The sequence below is a fragment of the Rutilus rutilus genome, assembly GCF_951802725.1.
Source record: "Rutilus rutilus genome assembly, chromosome: 15".
In the NCBI taxonomy this organism is placed as follows: domain Eukaryota; kingdom Metazoa; phylum Chordata; class Actinopteri; order Cypriniformes; family Leuciscidae; genus Rutilus; species Rutilus rutilus.
In genome coordinates, this window is record NC_140220.1 from 247,501 (window position 1) to 267,500 (window position 20,000).

Below are 20,000 nucleotides of genomic sequence, written 5' to 3' on the forward strand. Positions count from 1 at the left end.
ATGTTAGACGTGTTCACAGATCAACATCTCTACCAGTCGATCAGAGTTTGGCTTGAACAACATTCGGTTTTACTTTGATGGTCCACTAGACATTCTACTAACTATTCTCAACTGTGCAACTATATGTCAACTAACTCTCATTCGAGTATTAGTGGAGTGTAAGGTTAGGGTTAGTTGTTGGTAGAATAAGTTGACATGTAGTTGCAAAGTTACTTATACTCAGTAGAATGTTTGAAGCAGACCATCGAAATAACAACAATATCAACATTCTTACCAGATGACTAGAGTTAGTGTTTGTTGAACAGGAATATTCTCCTGCACAAACACCAGATGTTGTTGATCCATCATCATTACTCACTGGTTGACACTGACATGTAAAATCATCCTGTTCTGTAGGAGAAAGATGGAGATGAACAGATCGCACGTGAATGAGGTGGTGCAGTCCATCAGACGGGTGAGTAGTTATCAGGGACTAGTTAATATACTAATACTAAAATACTGATCAATACTAGTTAACCCCTGCTGATCAATGCAGGAATACTAGTTAATCCAGGAATACTAGTTAATCCCTGCTGGTCAATGCAGGAATACTAGTTAACCCCTGATGATCAATGAAGGAATACTAGTTAACCCCTGCTGGTCTATGCAGGAATACTAGTTAACCCCTGCTGATCAATGCAGGAATACTAGTTAACCCCTGCTGATCAATGCAGGAATACTAGTTAACCCCTGCTGGCCAATGCAGGATTACTAGTTAACCCCTGCTGGTCAATGTAGGAATACTAGTTAACCCCTGCTGGTCAATGCAGGAATTCTAGTTAACCCCTGGTCAATGCAGGAATACTAGTTAACCCCTGCTGGTCAATGCAGGGATACTAGTTAACCCCTGCTGGTCAATGTAGGGATACTAGTTAACCCCTGCTGGTCAATGCAGGAATACTAGTTAACCCCTGCTGGCCAATGCAGGAATACTAGTTAACTCCTGCTGGTCAATGCAGGGATACTAGTTAACCCCTGCTGGCCAATGCAGGGATACTAGTTAACCCCTGCTGGTCAATGCAGGGATACTAGTTAACCCCTGCTGGTCAATGCAGGAATACTAGTTAACCCCTGCTGGCCAATGCAGGAATACTAGTTAACTCCTGCTGGTCAATGCAGGGATACTAGTTAACCCCTGCTGGCCAATGCAGGAATACTAGTTAACTCCTGCTGGTCAATGCAGGAATACTAGTTAACCCCTGCTGGTCAATGCAGGAATACTAGTTAACCCCTGCTGGTCAATGCAGAAATACTAGTTAACTCCTGCTGGTCAATGCAGGAATACTAGTTAACCCCTGCTGGTCAATGCAGAAATACTAGTTAACTCCTGCTGGTCAATGCAGGAATACTAGTTAACCCCTGCTGGTCAATGCAGAAATACTAGTTAACTCCTGCTGGTCAATGCAGGAATACTAGTTAACCCCTGCTGGTCAATGCAGGAATTCTAGTTAACCCCTGGTCAATGCAGGAATACTAGTTAACCCCTGCTGGTCAATGCAGGGATACTAGTTAACCCCTGCTGGTCAATGCAGGAATACTAGTTAACCCCTGCTAGTTAACTCCTGCTGGTCAATGCAGGAATACTAGTTAACCCCTGCTAGTTAACTCCTGCTGGTCAATGCAGGAATACTAGTTAACCCCTGCTGGTCAATGCAGAAATACTAGTTAACTCCTGCTGGTCAATGCAGAAATACTAGTTAACTCCTGCTGGTCAATGCAGGAATACTAGTTAACCCCTGCTGGTCAATGCAGAAATACCCTGCTGGCCAATCACAGCCATGATGATTTTCAAAACAACTGTGATCCTGCTCAGTATTTTATTCTAAGGATATTTTTGCTGCTTTTGAGTGATGAATAATATCGAGGATTTATACCAACCACTCAGATTTAGGGCTCATGAAGGGGTTGGGCTATAGATGGGCGTTAATTAGGGTTAGTTATTGGTTAGTTAATGGTTAGTTAGTTCTGTGTTCAGTATTGTGATGAGCGTGACATGTTCTTTGGATAACTTCACATGCAGATTGTGTGTACTGGAACACGTCTGTAAGCGTGTGTGTGTGTGTGTGTGTGTGTGTGTGTGTGTGTGTGTGTGTGTGTGTGTGTGTGTGTGTGTGTGTGTGTGTGTGTGTGTGTGTGTGTGTGTGTGTTTTCCAGCTGGAAGACGCTCAGGCCAAACGCCTGGAGAGACTGCTGGAAAAACATAAAGATGTTCAACAGCAAATCCTGGATGACAAACCGAAGGTATCGTTACGTATAAGTTTCTTTAACATTATAAACAGTCAGGTTTATTGACATGCTTGGATCTAGCAGGAAGTTTAGAGCACTGCAGAAACACATACACACACTCATACACACACTCACACACACATAGACACACACACACACTCACACACACACACACACACACACGCACAAACACACACTCATGTCTGGTTCACTATCTTTGTGGGGACTCTCCATAGACTTAATGGTTTTTATACAGTACAAACTGTATATTCTGTCCCCTTACACTAACCCTACCCCTAAACCTACCCATCACACACACACACACACTAACCCTACCCCTAAACCTACCCATCACACACACACACTAACCCTACCCCTAAACCTACCCATCACACACACACACACACACTAACCCTACCCCTAAACCTACCCATCACACACACAGACACTAACCCTACCCCTAAACCTACCCATCACACACACACACACTAACCCTACCCCTAAACCTGCCCATCACAGAAAACTTTCTGCGTTTTTACATTTTCAAAAAAAATACAATTTAGTATGTTTATTAACCCATTCCCCTCATGGGGACCGCTGGCTGGCTGGCTGGCTGGTCCCCACAATGGAGGTGATCTCAGGTTTTACTATCCTTGTGGGGACATTTGGTTCCCACAATGTAATATAAATCAAATGCAAACATACACACTCTCTCTCACTCTCACACACACACACACACACACACACACACACACACACACACACAGACAGAAAAACTCTCTCACTCTCACTCACACACACACACACACACACACACAAACACACTCTCTCTCACACACACACACACACACACACACACACACACACACACACACACACACACACACACACACACACACATGTCTGGTTCACTATCTTTGTGGGGACTCTCCATAGGCGTAATGGTTTTTATACCGTACAAACTGTATATTCTATCCCCTTACACTAACCCTACCCCTAAACCTACCCATCACAGGAAACATTCTGCATTTTTACTTTCTCAAAACAACTCATCCTGTGTGATTTATAAGCCTTTTGAAAAGTGGGGACCGCTGGCTGGTCCCCACAATGTAGGTGATCTCAGGTTTTACTATTCTAATGGGGACATTTGGTCCCCACAATGTAATATAAACAAGGGCACACACACACACACACAGACAGAAACTCTCTCTCTCTCTCTCTCACTCACACACACACACACACACACACACACACACACACACAAACACACACACTCTCTCTCTCTCTCTCTCTCTCTCTCTCACACACACACACACACACACACACACACACACACACAGAAAAACTCTCTCTCTCTCTCACTCACACACACACACACACACACACACACAACACACACACTCTCACTCACACACACACACACACTCTCACTCACACACACACACACACACACACACACACACACACACACTCTCTCACACACACACTCTCACACACACACACACACACACACACACACACACACACATGCACGCTCAGCTGTAGTGTTTGTGTCTCCTCACTGTCACTGTTATTTTAGGAGGACGGCTCACAGGAACTGGAAGGTAAGAGTTTCTGCATCCCAGAATTCAGTTCATCACAAACATTCATCTGACATTCAGACACTCAGTTTCTGAGTCGCTGAAATAACACAAAACTCTGGATCATACCAGCCTCATCCAATAACCAGCTTACTGTGTGTGTGTGTGTGTGTGTGTGTGTGAGAGAGAGAGAGAGAGAGAGAGAGAGAGAGAGAGAGAGTGTGTGTGTGAGAGAGAGACTGTGTGTGTGTGTGTGTGTGTGTGTGTGTGTGTGTGTGTGTGTGTGTGTGTGTGTGTGTGTGTGTGTGTGTGTGTGTGTGTGTGTGTGTGTGTGTGTGTGTGTGTGTGTGAGTGAGAGAGAGAGAGAGAGAGAGAGAGTGTGTGTGTGAGAGAGAGAGAGAGAGAGAGAGAGAGAGAGAGAGAGAGAGAGAGAGAGAGAGTGCCAATGTCATTTTAGTTGATATGCAGCATGTATATGTCTTTGTTTGTATTTTGTTAAAATGATCAGAAGTTCATCAGAAATCATCATCCTGTCATCATTTACTGAACCCTGAACACAAAAGAAAATATTCTGAAGAACGTTAGTACCAAAAAACACCGGAGACTTTGACTGTCATTATGGACAAAAAAAACTAAACTAAACACTGAGACGTTTCTCAAAATATCATCTTTTGTTTTTCACAGCACAGGTTTGAATGGCACACGAGTTAAATTATGCCTGAATTATATATATACAGTATATATATTTTGGGTGAACTGTTACTTTAAGAGAAAGGCACTATTTACAACTGTTACTTTAAGAGAAAGGCACTATTTACACTCATAGAAACTATTCTTCTGCTCAGAGAACATGAGCTTCTTCACTTCAGGATCAGGGTCAGGATCAGGATGAGGATCAGGATCAGGATGAGGATCAGGATCAGGATCAGGATCAGGATGAGGATCAGGATCAGGATGAGGATCAGGATGAGGATCAGGATCAGGATCAGGATGAGGATGAGGATGAGGATGAGGATCAGGATGAGGATCAGGATGAGGATCAGGATCAGGATCAGGATCAGGATCAGGTTCAGGATCAGGATCAGGATCAGACTGTCACTGATAAAGGCTGATGTTTCTCTCGCTGTGATGCTTCTAAGCCTCTGCATGTTTAATCAGTTCAGATCCACTAGAGGGCGTCATTGAGCTGTTAAACACTCACACACGTCAGATGAGAGACGGACGCTTCACAACGGACTGGAAATGATGAAGATCTTTGCGTCCCCATCAGATTCTCGTGATTACAGGAGTTATTCTGTGATATGGGTTTCAGACCGTCACAGATCGATGACGACACTGAACACGTGAGGAAGAGTCAGCGGATTCTGAGCTTCACTCGTGCTTGTGTTCGGATCAGGAACTGGTTTGAAGTTAAAGCAACCAGGACGAAGCTGAAACCCTGTCCTCTGAGAGAGAGAGAGAGAGAGAGAGAGAGAGTCCTGACCTATTTCCATGCCTTGGATCAGGCACTAATGGACAGCTATAAGCATCCTGGGTCTTCAGAGACCAGCAGAAACATCTCAGATTCAGAGATAAAGCCTGCAAACTGACAGCTGGGTTAACTTCTTCTACCAGCAGAGCCTATCTGAACTTTTCCTCATGAAATCTGCTGTGGAGGGACACAACAGTGTTAACACTTATAGTCAAGTCATCTTTAATAGCTCTTAATAAAATACATATTGTTTCAAAGCAGCTTCACAGTGATAAACAGGCTGTTGTTCAGCTGAAGTCAGTTCAGTGTTGATTCAGTTCCGTTGTAAAGATCATCAATTATTTAGTTCATTTCATCTATACAGCAGTTCTGTAGAAACCCGTGATGTCATCATCAGCTCAGTTCAGTCAGATCAATAATACTGTTGAGTATTAAGTTTCCTCGACTAAGCAAACCAGAGGCGACAGTGGCAGGAACCCAAACTCCATCAGTGACAGAACGTACAAATGCAGTTAAAGTGCACTTTTTTTTCTTTCTTTCTTTTAACATTTTCATCCATACTATGAAGCGGCATAGAGTAGTGCATAAGTACGTGTATTGGGACGCACCTTTTGAGAATGTGTTAATGTTTAAATAGAAGCTGCTGTCACACCTCAGTGTGTGTGTGTGTGTGTGTGTGTGTGTGTGTGATATCGTCCTGCTCACGGATTCACGCGCGCACCACGCCTCAGTCTGGCTGATTACATATGACTTTCAGATTGACTTTGGCAGTGTGTTCATGAACTTCCCAGTGTTTGTTAGGGGAAAGTTAGCGCCTCGTCATAAGGCCCTTCAACCCAGTTCACATTCTTCTGTTTTATTCTATACCATTTTATGGGATAAATAAATGGATAAATATATAAAAATGCAATTAGTATGTTCACTCTGAAAATTTTCAAATGCGCAGAGGATGCACTTAATAAACCGAAAAGAACAAAGTGTGGAACTTTGGACACTTCATGTACTATGTGTTAGTGTAAAGTGCACACAATAAGAGTAAAGCGCACAGAATAAGATTATTTTTGTTTTCAACAGTTGTGGGGGGCAGCCGATCTTCTGTAGAAGCCTGAATAGTCCGCTTCTGCTAACAATGGTCAATGAAGGCATCTGCAGCTCTCGATACTTCTCCTGCAGCTGGCGTAGTGAGAAGATCATGTCTACTGTTGACTGGCCGGCTCTAAAGCCACACTGGGACTCTGGGTAGATGCGGGAGGCTAGGGTCTGTAGGCGCACCAGGGTGACACGGGCGAATGCCTTGCCAGCGATGTTGAGGAGGGAGATACCCCGGTAGTTGTTGCAATCGCTGCGGTCTCCTTTGTTCTTGTACACCGTGACGATGTTGGCATCATGCATATCCTGAGGGATGTGGCCCTGATCCTAGCATAGGCAGAGGAGTTCGTGTAGGGGCTGAAGCAGCACCGGTTTGTCATTTTTCAAGGCTTCTGGCTGGATGCCGTCACTCCCGGGGGCCTTCCCACAAGCGAGGCAGTCAATGACTTTACTGAGCTCTTCCAGGGTAGGTGGGGTGTCCAGTGCTTCCATGACTGGTAGATCTGGGATGGCGTCCAAGGCGGTGTCAGTGACGACGTGCACATAATAAGAGTATAGTGCACAGAATAAGAGTATAGTGCACAGAATAAGAGAATAGTGCACAGAATAAGAGTATAGTGCACAGAATAAGAGTATAGTGCACAGAATAAGAGTATAGTGCACAGAATAAGAGAATAGTGCACAGAATAAGAGTATAGTGCACAGAATAAGAGTATAGTGCACAGAATAAGAGAATAGTGCACAGAATAAGAGTATAGTGCACAGAATAAGAGTATAGTGCACAGAATAAGAGTATAGTGCACAGAATAAGAGTATAGTGCACATAATAAGAGTATAGTGCACAGAATAAGAGTATAGTGCACATAATAAGAGTATAGTGCACAGAATAAGAGTATAGTGCACGTAATAAGAATATAGTGCATGTAATAAGAGTATAGTGCACAGAATAAGAGTATAGTGCACGTAATAAGAATATAGTGCATGTAATAAGAGTATAGTGCACAGAATAAGAGTATAGTGCACAGAATAAGAATGTAGTGCACAGAATAAGAATATAGTGCACAGAATAAGAGTATAGTGCACGTAATAAGAGTATAGTGCACAGAATAAGAATATAGTGCACAGAATAAGAATATAGTGCACGTAATAAGAGTATAGTGCACATAATAAGAATGTAGTGCACAGAATAAGAGTATAGTGCACAGAATAAGAATGTAGTGCACAGAATAAGAGTATAGTGCACAGAATAAGAGTATAGTGCACAGAATAAGAATGTAGTGCACAGAATAAGAGTATAGTGCACAGAATAAGAGTATAGTGCACAGAATAAGAGTATAGTGCACATAATAAGAATGTAGTGCACAGAATAAGAGTATAGTGCACAGAATAAGAATGTAGTGCACAGAATAAGAGTATAGTGCACAGAATAAGAATGTAGTGCACAGAATAAGAGTATAGTGCACAGAATAAGAATATAGTGCACGTAATAAGAGTATAGTGCACAGAATAAGAGTATAGTGCACAGAATAAGAATGTAGTGCACAGAATAAGAGTATAGTGCACAGAATAAGAGTATAGTGCACAGAATAAGAATGTAGTGCACAGAATAAGAGTATAGTGCACAGAATAAGAGTATAGTGCACAGAATAAGAGTATAGTGCACATAATAAGAATGTAGTGCACAGAATAAGAGTATAGTGCACAGAATAAGAATGTAGTGCACAGAATAAGAGTATAGTGCACAGAATAAGAATGTAGTGCACAGAATAAGAGTATAGTGCACAGAATAAGAGTATAGTGCACAGAATAAGAATGTAGTGCACAGAATAAGAGTATAGTGCACAGAATAAGAGTATAGTGCACAGAATAAGAGTATAGTGCACGTAATAAGAATGTAGTGCACAGAATAAGAATATAGTGCACGTAATAAGAGTATAGTGCACAGAATAAGAGTATAGTGCACATAATAAGAATGTAGTGCACAGAATAAGAATATAGTGCACGTAATAAGAATGTAGTGCACAGAATAAGAATATAGTGCACGTAATAAGAGTATAGTGCACAGAATAAGAGTATAGTGCACATAATAAGAATGTAGTGCACAGAATAAGAATATAGTGCACGTAATAAGAGTATAGTGCACAGAATAAGAGTATAGTGCACATAATAAGAATATAGTGCACAGAATAAGAATGTAGTGCACAGAATAAGAATATAGTGCACGTAATAAGAGTATAGTGCACAGAATAAGAGTATAGTGCACATAATAAGAATGTAGTGCACAGAATAAGAGTATAGTGCACGTAATAAGAGTATAGTGCACAGAATAAGAGTATAGTGCACATAATAAGAATGTAGTGCACAGAATAAGAGTATAGTGCACGTAATAAGAGTATAGTGCACAGAATAAGAGTATAGTGCACAGAATAAGAATGTAGTGCACAGAATAAGAGTATAGTGCACAGAATAAGAGTATAGTGCACAGAATAAGAATGTAGTGCACAGAATAAGAGTATAGTGCACAGAATAAGAGTATAGTGCACAGAATAAGAGTATAGTGCACATAATAAGAATGTAGTGCACAGAATAAGAGTATAGTGCACAGAATAAGAATGTAGTGCACAGAATAAGAGTATAGTGCACAGAATAAGAATGTAGTGCACAGAATAAGAGTATAGTGCACAGAATAAGAGTATAGTGCACAGAATAAGAATGTAGTGCACAGAATAAGAGTATAGTGCACAGAATAAGAGTATAGTGCACAGAATAAGAGTATAGTGCACGTAATAAGAATGTAGTGCACAGAATAAGAATATAGTGCACGTAATAAGAGTATAGTGCACAGAATAAGAGTATAGTGCACATAATAAGAATGTAGTGCACAGAATAAGAATATAGTGCACGTAATAAGAATGTAGTGCACAGAATAAGAATATAGTGCACGTAATAAGAGTATAGTGCACAGAATAAGAGTATAGTGCACATAATAAGAATGTAGTGCACAGAATAAGAATATAGTGCACGTAATAAGAGTATAGTGCACAGAATAAGAGTATAGTGCACATAATAAGAATATAGTGCACAGAATAAGCATATAGTGTACGTAATAAGAGTATAGTGCACAGAATAAGAATGTAGTGCACAGAATAAGAATGTAGTGCACAGAATAAGAGTATAGTGCACAGAATAAGAATATAGTGTACGTAATAAGAGTATAGTGCACAGAATAAGAATGTATAGTGCACGTAATAAGAGTATAGTGCACAGAATAAGTGTGTAAGTACACACTGCAGGTGTTCAGCTCCAGTCCTGATCAAACACACCTGAACGAGCTAATAAAGAGTCACAGGCAGAGGGTTTGAGCTGAACTCGAGGGCCAGAGATGAGAAGCTCTGGAATAATGTACAGTGTGTATTTTGGGACACTGATTTTTTGCTGTTTCTGAGGTGTTTGTACACTTGTTGTCGTGTGACAGTGGCAGACGCTGATGTTGAATGAAGCTATCGGCCACACACACTGAACAGTCCTGTGACTTCACAAACACAGATCTGTGCCGTCGCCATGGCAACACTCATCCCACTATTAACCCTGTAATAGCCTCAGGACGCACGGAGAACAGGGAAACTCCTGGAATAATGATGGTTTCTCAGTGCTTTATTCGTTTATAGCAGGATTCTCTTTATTGATGTGTCCTGATACTGACAGGAATATTTCAACCATCTCACAAATCTTGTTCTCTATTCAGCAAATGATGATAGTTTTGTTGTGTTTTATGTATTATATGGAAAAAAAATCTTATTACATGACTCTCTGAAATGCTTGATTCTGATTGGTCAGTCGTGACATTCCGAGGTCAATTATTCGTCGATAATGACCGTCGTCAATAGCAACACTCTGCTCCAGGTATCTGAGACGCTTCTTTCATGTCTCTCTTGTTTTATTCAAACGCAGCCTCAGTTATCGACTGTATTTACTGTAAAATAAACCCAGAGGACTTCAGTTTTAACAGGCCTATGGTAATATTGTTCAAGTGTTCGCCTTGTTGCTAGAATGATTCTTTTGCACACTGTAATGGGTTATAAGATAATAATTTTCGGTTTCTGGTAACACTTTACAATAAGATTCATTAGTTAACAATAGTTAACTACCGTAGTTAACATGAACTAATAATGAGCAATACTTCAGCATTTATTTATCTTAGTTAATGTTCATTTCAACATTTACTAATACATTATTAAAATAAAAGGTTGTATTGTTAACATTAGTTATTGCGTTGGGAACTAACATGGACAAACAGCTGGATTTTTTATTCACTAACATTAACAAATATTAACTAATACAGTAACAAATGTATTGCTCATTGTTAGTTCATGTTAGTAAATACAGTAACTAATGTTACCTAATGAACCTTACTGTAAAGTGTTACCGGGTTTCTTCTCATATCAATATTTCATGTCCCAGTTTGTAAACGCTAAACGCACCCCTTTAAGGCTGATCAAGACTTTACTTTGCAATAACACACAGATGGATATACATCATTCCTTACTTACACTGGACAACAGCACGTGATCTGAGAAGACAGAGTATTTTCATTTCTAAATTAAATATTAATAGAAGCGTAATGTTAAAAACATGCTGTGGTATTTCAGTCATGCTAGTGTCAAAGATCCTGTAATGTTTGTGTGTGTAGAGTGAGAGACAGATGGAGCAGATTGAGTCTCCCGCTAACTCTCTCTGGCACACGCGTGTGTTTGATGAGCGGCTCTTCATTAATAATTCACACGGTCCTCCTGATTCTCGCCAGGGGAACTTCTGTCACTCGATAGAAACCCGAGGAGCACAAACAGAGCTCTTTACACCAGAATACACTCTCAGTGCTTTGATTCCATGCATCAGATGCTGAGGTCTCCACCCAGCAAAAGACCCGATATAGTCCAGCTATGAGTAGGTTAACTATAGACCTGATATAGTCCAGCTATGAGTAGGTTAACTATAGACCCGATATAGTCCAGCTATGAGTAGGTTAACTATAGACCTGATATAGTCCAGCTATGAGTAGGTTAACTATAGACCCGATATAGTCTGGCTATGAGTAGGTTAACTATAGACCTGATATAGTCCAGCTATGAGTAGGTTAACTATAGACCTGATATAGTCTGGCTATGAGTAGGTTAACTATAGACCTGATATAGTCCAGCTATGAGTAGGTTAACTATAGACCTGATATAGTCTGGCTATGAGTAGGTTAACTATAGACCCGATATAGTCCAGCTATGGGTAGGTTAACTATAGACCCGATATAGTCTGGCTATGAGTAGGTTAACTATAGACCTGATATAGTCCAGCTATGAGTAGGTTAACTATAGACCCGATATAGTCTGGCTATGAGTAGGTTAACTATAGACCTGATATAGTCCAGCTATGGGTAGGTTAACTATAGACCTGATATAGTCTGGCTATGAGTAGGTTAACTATAGACCTGATATAGTCCAGCTATGAGTAGGTTAACTATAGACCCGATATAGTCTGGCTATGAGTAGGTTAACTATAGACCTGATATAGTCCAGCTATGAGTAGGTTAACTATAGACCTGATATAGTCTGGCTATGAGTAGGTTAACTATAGACCCGATATAGTCCAGCTATGGGTAGGTTAACTATAGACCTGATATAGTCTGGCTATGAGTAGGTTAACTATAGACCTGATATAGTCCAGCTATGAGTAGGTTAACTATAGACCCGATATAGTCTGGCTATGAGTAGGTTAACTATAGACCTGATATAGTCCAGCTATGAGTAGGTTAACTATAGACCTGATATAGTCTGGCTATGAGTAGGTTAACTATAGACCCGATATAGTCCAGCTATGAGTAGGTTAACTATAGACCTGATATAGTCTGGCTATGAGTAGGTTAACTATAGACCTGATATAGTCCAGCTATGAGTAGGTTAACTATAGACCTGATATAGTCTGGCTATGAGTAGGTTAACTATAGACCCGATATAGTCCAGCTATGGGTAGGTTAACTATAGACCTGATATAGTCTGGCTATGAGTAGGTTAACTATAGACCCGATATAGTCTGGCTATGAGTAGGTTAACTATAGACCTGATATAGTCTGGCTATGAGTAGGTTAACTATAGACCCGATATAGTCCGGCTATGGGTAGGTTAACTATAGACCTGATATAGTCCAGCTATAAGTAGGTTAACTATAGACCCGATATAGTCCGGCTATGAGTAGGTTAACTATAGACCCGATATAGTCCAGCTATGGGTAGGTTAACTATAGACCCGATATAGTCTGGCTATGAGTAGGTTAACTATAGACCCGATATAGTCCAGCTATGAGTAGGTTAACTATAGACCCGATATAGTCCAGCTATGAGTAGGTTAACTATAGACCTGATATAGTCCAGCTATGAGTAGGTTAACTATAGACCTGATATAGTCCGCCTATGAGTAGGTTAACTATAGACCCGATATAGTCCGCCTATGAGTAGGTTAACTATAGTCCAGCTATGAGTATGTTAACTATAGACCCGATATAGTCCAGCTATGAGTAGGTTAACTATAGACCCTATATAGTCCAGCAATGAGTAGGTTAACTATAGACCTGATATAGTCCAGCTATGAGTAGGTTAACTATAGGCCTGATATAGTCCGGCTTTGAGTAGGTTAACTATAGACCTGATATAGTCCAGCTATGAGTAGGTTAACTATAGACCCTATATAGTCCAGCAATGAGTAGGTTAACTATAGACCTGATATAGTCCAGCTATGAGTAGGTTAACTATAGGCCTGATATAGTCCGGCTTTGAGTAGGTTAACTATAGACCTGATATAGTCCAGCTATGAGTAGGTTAACTATAGAGCTGATATAGTCCAGCTATGAGTAGGTTAACTATAGACCCGATATAGTCCGGCTATGAGTAGGTTAACTATAGACCTGATATAGTCCAGCTATGAGTAGGTTAACTATAGTCCAGCTATGAGTAGGTTAACTATAGACCCGATATAGTCCAGCTATGAGTAGGTTAACTATAGACCTGATATAGTCCAGCTATGAGTAGGTTAACTATAGACCTGATATAGTCCAGCTATGAGTAACACACTTCTAACCAAAATAACCTTGAATTTGGCTACATGTCGGTTTTGCCAGAATAACTTGCGAGATGTATGATATTTCATCATGTAAGCAAAGTAAACAGTGATTATAAGGTGTTTGGTTTCATTTCTTTGTTATTAATTGATGACTAGTCTAATCTTGGGCTCTGGTTAGACGTCTATTAAATTTTCACTGACAGCCCAAGTTTTGCCTTGTTTTAGCCTAGACGTCAGGGCTGTGTTTGGACGCTATTAGACGTCTTTTAAACGCAAAATTGCTTGCTGGGCAGTGTCATTTTAGAGTTTAAACTGTTCGTGAACACACACACACACACACACACACACACACACACACATACACATACGGTTACATGACGAGTGCGAAACGGGAACATTTCATCTAGATTTCATAAGCTCGATCCCTCGATGGCGGAGCAGAATTAGGACAGATGTGGATGAAGGTCATTCTCCTCCCTCAGCACTTTAAGAGAGTGTGTGTGGATTGGACGTGAGAGTGTGTGTGGATTGTTGACAGATGACGAGTCTTTTGAGGAAAGACATATTTAACTGAGTCGGGAGGGAACAGAACTAGAATGGGCCGTGCTTTCATCTCCAGGCCTCTTTAGGTGAAACGGGGGCGAACCGCTGGAGTTTGAGGAGTTTCTCAGATCACTGCCGCCTTTTTCGCCTTTGTTGCCATTGGCGTTTGGCTTGCTCAGTTGGGGACATTTAACATTTAATATTCAACAATATTATTGATCTCCTGCACTGACACCATTATATGAGAACTGAGCTGAGCTGGATGATGACATCACGGTTTACTCCAGAGCGGCTATACAAATAAATGAACTAAATTAATAACTTTTTTACAACAAAAATGGACCATCACTGAACTTACTTGAGCTGGACTGTGACGATATTTTCTTCTGGAAACAAACTTTGTTGCATTATTTTCCTGTTATCACTGTAAAGCTGCTCTGAAAAACTCTGTGTTGTGAAAAGCGCTGTACAAATAAATGTGACTTGACTTGAAAGCAGGACGTTCAGACTGTCAGTCCAAATCCGATTTTTGTGCAAATCCAATTGAAATCCAAACAGAATTAGCAAATGTGAACAGCAAAAAATCACATGAAATGCAATTTTTACAAATCCGTTTCAAGCTACATTCATATGTGGTTTCAAATCCTATTTAAATTGCATTTCTGGAAATCCGTTTCAGGCTGACCGCTCTGATCGGATTTCGCGTTGTTTATGTGACTTTCTCACGCCACGTAAATTGCAAACGTTAGACGTTGTTATAGGAAAAATGCTGAAAGTCGTTGCCGAAACAATGCTGTGTTTTTCCAAAGTGTCGGACAAGCAGAAAATGACAATATAACGGAGACATATTTATAATCCGGTGGAGACGCTGCCTCAGAAGACTCATAATCCAGCACACGGATACACATTTACATGGTGTAAAATTTGACAACATCTGAATTGCAAACCCCTCCATGTCGCGCTTGTTCCGGTTGTTGCTGTTTTGGCCATTTTCCTACCAACGCAACATCACTGCCAGAGAAACCAATGCAGATATTCCAGAAAACGGAAGAGCTGCATGGACACACACATCGGATCTGAACAGTTGCGATACACAGCGTGGACATCAGTAATTTTAGATCAGATTCCAATCGGATACACAAATAATCGGATTTGGACTGGCTTAAAGTGGGTGTGTGAATGCCCAGTCCAGCTCCACTGATGGAGTGGGAATGGATCTGTCAGTGTACTGTATATCACCACACTTCTGCTGTATAGTTTCAAACAGGGAAGCGCTGAAATGACTCGAGCGAATCGAATGGCTCACAGGGAAACGGATCCAGAGTTATTTCTTGCTGTTTGTGCCGTAGAGTCTGTGAGAACGGCTTGGTATTTTTGGACTCAAACTTACTTGTATACTTGATTAGGTTAAGACAGAACAGAACGATTCCGTTCACTCGAACCCCAAAAGTCAAGTCAAGTCACTTCATTTATACAGCACTTTAACAATATAGAGTTTCACAGCAGCTTTACAGTGATAACAGGAGATTACAGTAACAGAGATTGTTTAGGCTTTACAGCAGATCTAGAATAAAGTTATTGTCCAGATAAAGTTAGTTTGATTGACTCACTTCCGTTGTAAAGATCATTAGTTATTAACTTAGGGGCCGCTAACACACACCGTTCTCACAGGAAACAGAAACTTTTAGTGTGTTCTGGCCGTTCATTCACACAACAGTGTTTGGAGCTCGAGAACGCAAACTTTGAAACAGGATCCAAGGTGCAAGTTTGATTTAAAAAAAACAAAAACATTATCTCTGTGTAAACTTAAAAAATGCGAATCTGTGAAAACAGTGACGGCGTGCAGCCGTGCACAAGTGTATTATGTGTTTAGTCTATAGGTATGCGCGTTTGAATATATATGTGCGCAGGCTAACCTCGGGATAAACAGAAAGACTAACATTAGCGTAGACGCCATTCTTCTTATGATGTAACGAGTACATCGGGATTTATGGGAAGTGTTCCCGGTTCCGGATGACCTGATCTATGCAGCCTAACATTGGATTATAGAAGTCTATAATGTGTTATGTGTATGCTAGGTCAAAGAGATGTGTTTTTAGTCTAGCTTTGACCTGACAGAGTGTGTCTCGGCCTCTGTCTCCGCACCGGCCGCGGGTGATAAAGACGTGAGGTGGGAAAGGTCGACAGGAGTCGCAGATTAGCGTCACACACACACTCGGGCGTCACACACATACTCGGGCGTCTCTGCGTGTGCCAGCGGATCTGAGATGCGGTTTAATCCGGGCCTGTGTCTCGGCCAGCAGGGGGACAGCAGATGTCCTCTATAAGTGGGTCAGCTTTGTGCGGATCCATCTGGCCCTGTCATGTTGAACTCAGATGCTGGAAATATGATTTCTAGAAGGAGACCTTTGGGATGATGCCGCTCAACCGGTTTGAGGAACTGGGTTGTGCAAATATACTTGGCTGAGGTTTGCTTTAGTTTTCAATGTTGGTAAACAGTGTTACATACAGGCTTCTCTTGTACCTGCTTGTCTAAACCTCCTCAAACCAGTGCATGACAGTACTAGGGCTGCCCCCTAACAGTCCACTAACCGTTAGTCGACTAGAAGACTAAGATTTTATTAGTCGGTTAGTAGCAGAAAGAAAAAAAACTCGAAAATCACAAAGGCTGGAAATCCAAACATTCGCCTAGCGATCATTAAAGGGTTAGTTCACCCAAAAATGAAAATTCTGTCAGTAATTACTCACCCTCATGTTGTTCCAATCGCGTAAAACCTTCGTTCATCTTCGGAACACAAATTAAGATATTTTTGATGAAATCTGAGCCTTGTTTCACTCCTCCATAGGCTGCTAGGTGGCCCAAACTTGCTGGCCCAGAAAAGTTATTAAAGAGATCGTTTATATAGTCCAAGTGACTCCAGTGGCTCAATCTTAAGTATATCAAGCGACGAGAATACTTTTTGTGCGCAAAAACAAACAAAAATAACGACTTTATTCCACTATTCATTTCCTTCTCTCTGGGCCTCGTAGTGTTTTTGCGCTGCGCGTCTGTGTTGCACGTCATCACGCATCACACACATGACCAGCGTCGGCCAATAGTGAGCCTACGTGGTGACGTGTAACACAGACGCGCTGCGCAAAAACACTATGCGAACCAACTAGAGGTCGAGAGAGAAGGAAATGAATAGTGGAATAAAGTCGTTATTTTTGTTTGTTTTTGCACACAAAAAGTATTCTCGTCGCTTGATATACTTAAGATTGAGCCACTGGAGTCACTTGGACTATATTAACGATCTCTTTAATAACTTTTCTGGGCCAGCAAGTTTGGGCCACCTAGCAGCCTATGGAGGAGTGAGACAAGGCTCAGATTTCATCAAAAATATCTTAATTTGTGTTCCGAAGATGAACGAAGGTTTTACGCGGTTGGAACAACATGAGGGTGAGTAATTACTGACAGAATTTTCATTTTTGGGTGAACTAACCCTTTAATATAACTTGAAACAAGTAAGTAGCAGCAACTTTACAAGTCCACTCTCTAATGCTAACCTAGACAAATGTGCGCTATTATTAGGCGCATATCCAAGTGTGTTTACTGCATGACACACACATCACTGCATTTAACTTAAAATACTTAGTCATTTTTGGTCATACAGATAAGAGTAATGCAAACTATAAAGGGTCTACTTTTATTTCTGTAAACTCACAATAACAACATAACGTAAATAATGGTGCTTTCTGTCGATTCGGTCTGGAACTCGAGCGCATCACATAAATGACCTGAAACTCACAGACATCAGAAATATATCTAAAGAAAGCTTGAAATGTCTACATTTGAATCAACAGATTCCAATGGAAAATAATTATTCTCCGATTATGTAATCCATTTGAAATGAGCACATAAGCGCGTCCACCACTGCGGAGATGGCGAGTGGGCATCGTCGCCTTAATCTCTGCAGACGAAAACACAGAAAACATTACCAATAAATTATTCAATATATGTTCATATATGTCCATGTGTGCGCTGATTGCACTGTGTTTTATATAGGCAATTAAAGGCACATTATTATGATTTATGGATTATTAATATAAACGCGTGATTAGTCGACTAATTGCTTAAATGAACGACTACTAGTCGACTAGAGAAATCTTTAGTCGAGGGCAGCCCTAGAGAGTCCTAGACCTGAACTGAGGAAACCAGCGCCAGAGACTCTCAGATCACACACAAGCTCCAGTGTTGCACAATCATAGTGTTTGACACCATTCATCTTTGGTGCTTTCTTTAATTACACCGTTCCCTGGAGATCGAGCGGGGTAGTTAATCAGTCAAACAAGCAGTAAAGCAATTATTGGGTCAGAATGAATACAATTCTGACATCTTTAATCACTAGGGGAGTCTGTGCCTGGAGAAAACAGGAGAATCCACTGAGATGAAGTCATGTTGCTGTCTAACTTAATAAAGCTTGTGGATCTTCTGAGATCGTCTCTAATGTTGAACCTTTAACCTCAGGCTCCTGCGGTCAAGCATGTGTATATAGACGGGATGTTACAGCGCTGATAATGTGATAATGCTCTAGATCAGAGGTTCTCAACTGGTGGATCGCGACCCAACATGTGGTTTAGCAGCTGTAGGAGACGCTACTGTTCTGACCAGGAGAAACGCTTCCCATGAGGATGTTGAGGTCAGAGATATCAGACGGGCTGTGATCCTCTAAAACCCTCATCTAAAAGATAAAAGAGTGGAAAACACGGTCCAGCACGGTTGAGAGGGTCTGATCTAGAAGCTTCTTCTGCTCAGGGTTTCCTCACGTGGTTCTGTGTTTTGCAGCTTCAGATCGAACTGGATCAGGAATATCAGGACAAGTTCCGGAGGCTCCCGGTGGAAATCCAGGAGTTCGTTCAGGATTCTGCTGCCTGTAAAGCCAAGTCGAGGAACAGCGGAGGCGGTCTTCCCGTTTCCACGGAAACGCTCTGGTCGGAGTCGGGATCTTCCGAGAAAGTGTTCGACACGACACTCTGAGCTTGAGCTTGTTCTTCATACGCCGTTGAGTTTCCCTGGTTTAATGTGCACCTTTAGTGTGACGACTGGATCACTTACTTGAACAACACAAAAAAATTATGTTTCTTTTTTTCTTACTTTTAAAACTTAGTTTTTACAAGAACTTGCTGCTTATGTGGATTTAAACATGTGTGTATGTTTAGACGAGTCTTACTGTCTGAGTGTCTTGCTGATGTTTGAGCAGTTATTTACTATGAAATGTTAGACTACTTAAGCGCACTACTTAGGGCACATCCAGACATGGCTGCCACTGTTTAGACTTTATATGAATTTGTTTCTTTTATATATATATATAACAACACATGGACATTAAAACAAGTGATTCATTTGCATGTACAAAAATGTGATGTGAAGGGAAAACATTCATTTACATTTATGCATTTGGCAGACACTTTTATCCAAAGCGACTTTCACTGCTTTCAAGCTACATATTCTGTTAGTTCCCTGGGATTCGAACCCGTGATCCCGGCGTTGCGAGCGCCATCATCTACTGTTTAATATGGAGATTCTTATGTGCCACATGGAGGAATATTTGACCATGAGAAACGGTTTATGACCCTTCTGTCAGAAGAAAAAACTGTTTGGACCAAAGTAAAGAAGAGCTGTAAAGTAACAGACACTGTCCTTGATGTGAACGTTTCCCAATGTAAGAAATGTGTGAAAGAGGTTTATCAATATTAATGAAGCTCATCTGATATTATAAAGCAGGAGTGCCACATGATGAGAGTCTGTGCCTTCCACACGTTCACTAATCCTGTATATATATCTGTCTCTGCCGGCACGACTGAGGGACGCTTGTGACTGCCAGTATTGCAATCAATGTTACATCATAGAAACGCTTTTCACTTGAAGTTTCTCCATGTTGAAGTTTCTCCATGTTGAAGATTCTCCAT

General features: G+C 41.0%; 1 protein-coding gene across 2 annotated transcripts in view; it reads left to right on the forward strand.

Annotated features, from left to right (window-relative positions):
• plcb1l (phospholipase C beta 1-like) overlaps nucleotides 1-20,000 on the forward strand; it is a 163,922-nt gene that overhangs the window by 143,859 nt on the left and 63 nt on the right. The window contains exons 31-34 of one of the 2 annotated variants that reach the window (XM_084432990.1): nucleotides 397-454; nucleotides 2,194-2,280; nucleotides 3,845-3,869; nucleotides 18,877-19,157. In XM_084432990.1, the coding sequence (XP_084289116.1) occupies nucleotides 397-454; nucleotides 2,194-2,280; nucleotides 3,845-3,869; nucleotides 18,877-18,968 (262 nt within the window). In that variant the 3' untranslated portion in view covers nucleotides 18,969-19,157. Of the gene's footprint in view, nucleotides 1-396; nucleotides 455-2,193; nucleotides 2,281-3,844; nucleotides 3,870-18,876 lie in introns of both variants that reach the window. The other variant, XM_084432989.1, reaches the window with a different exon arrangement.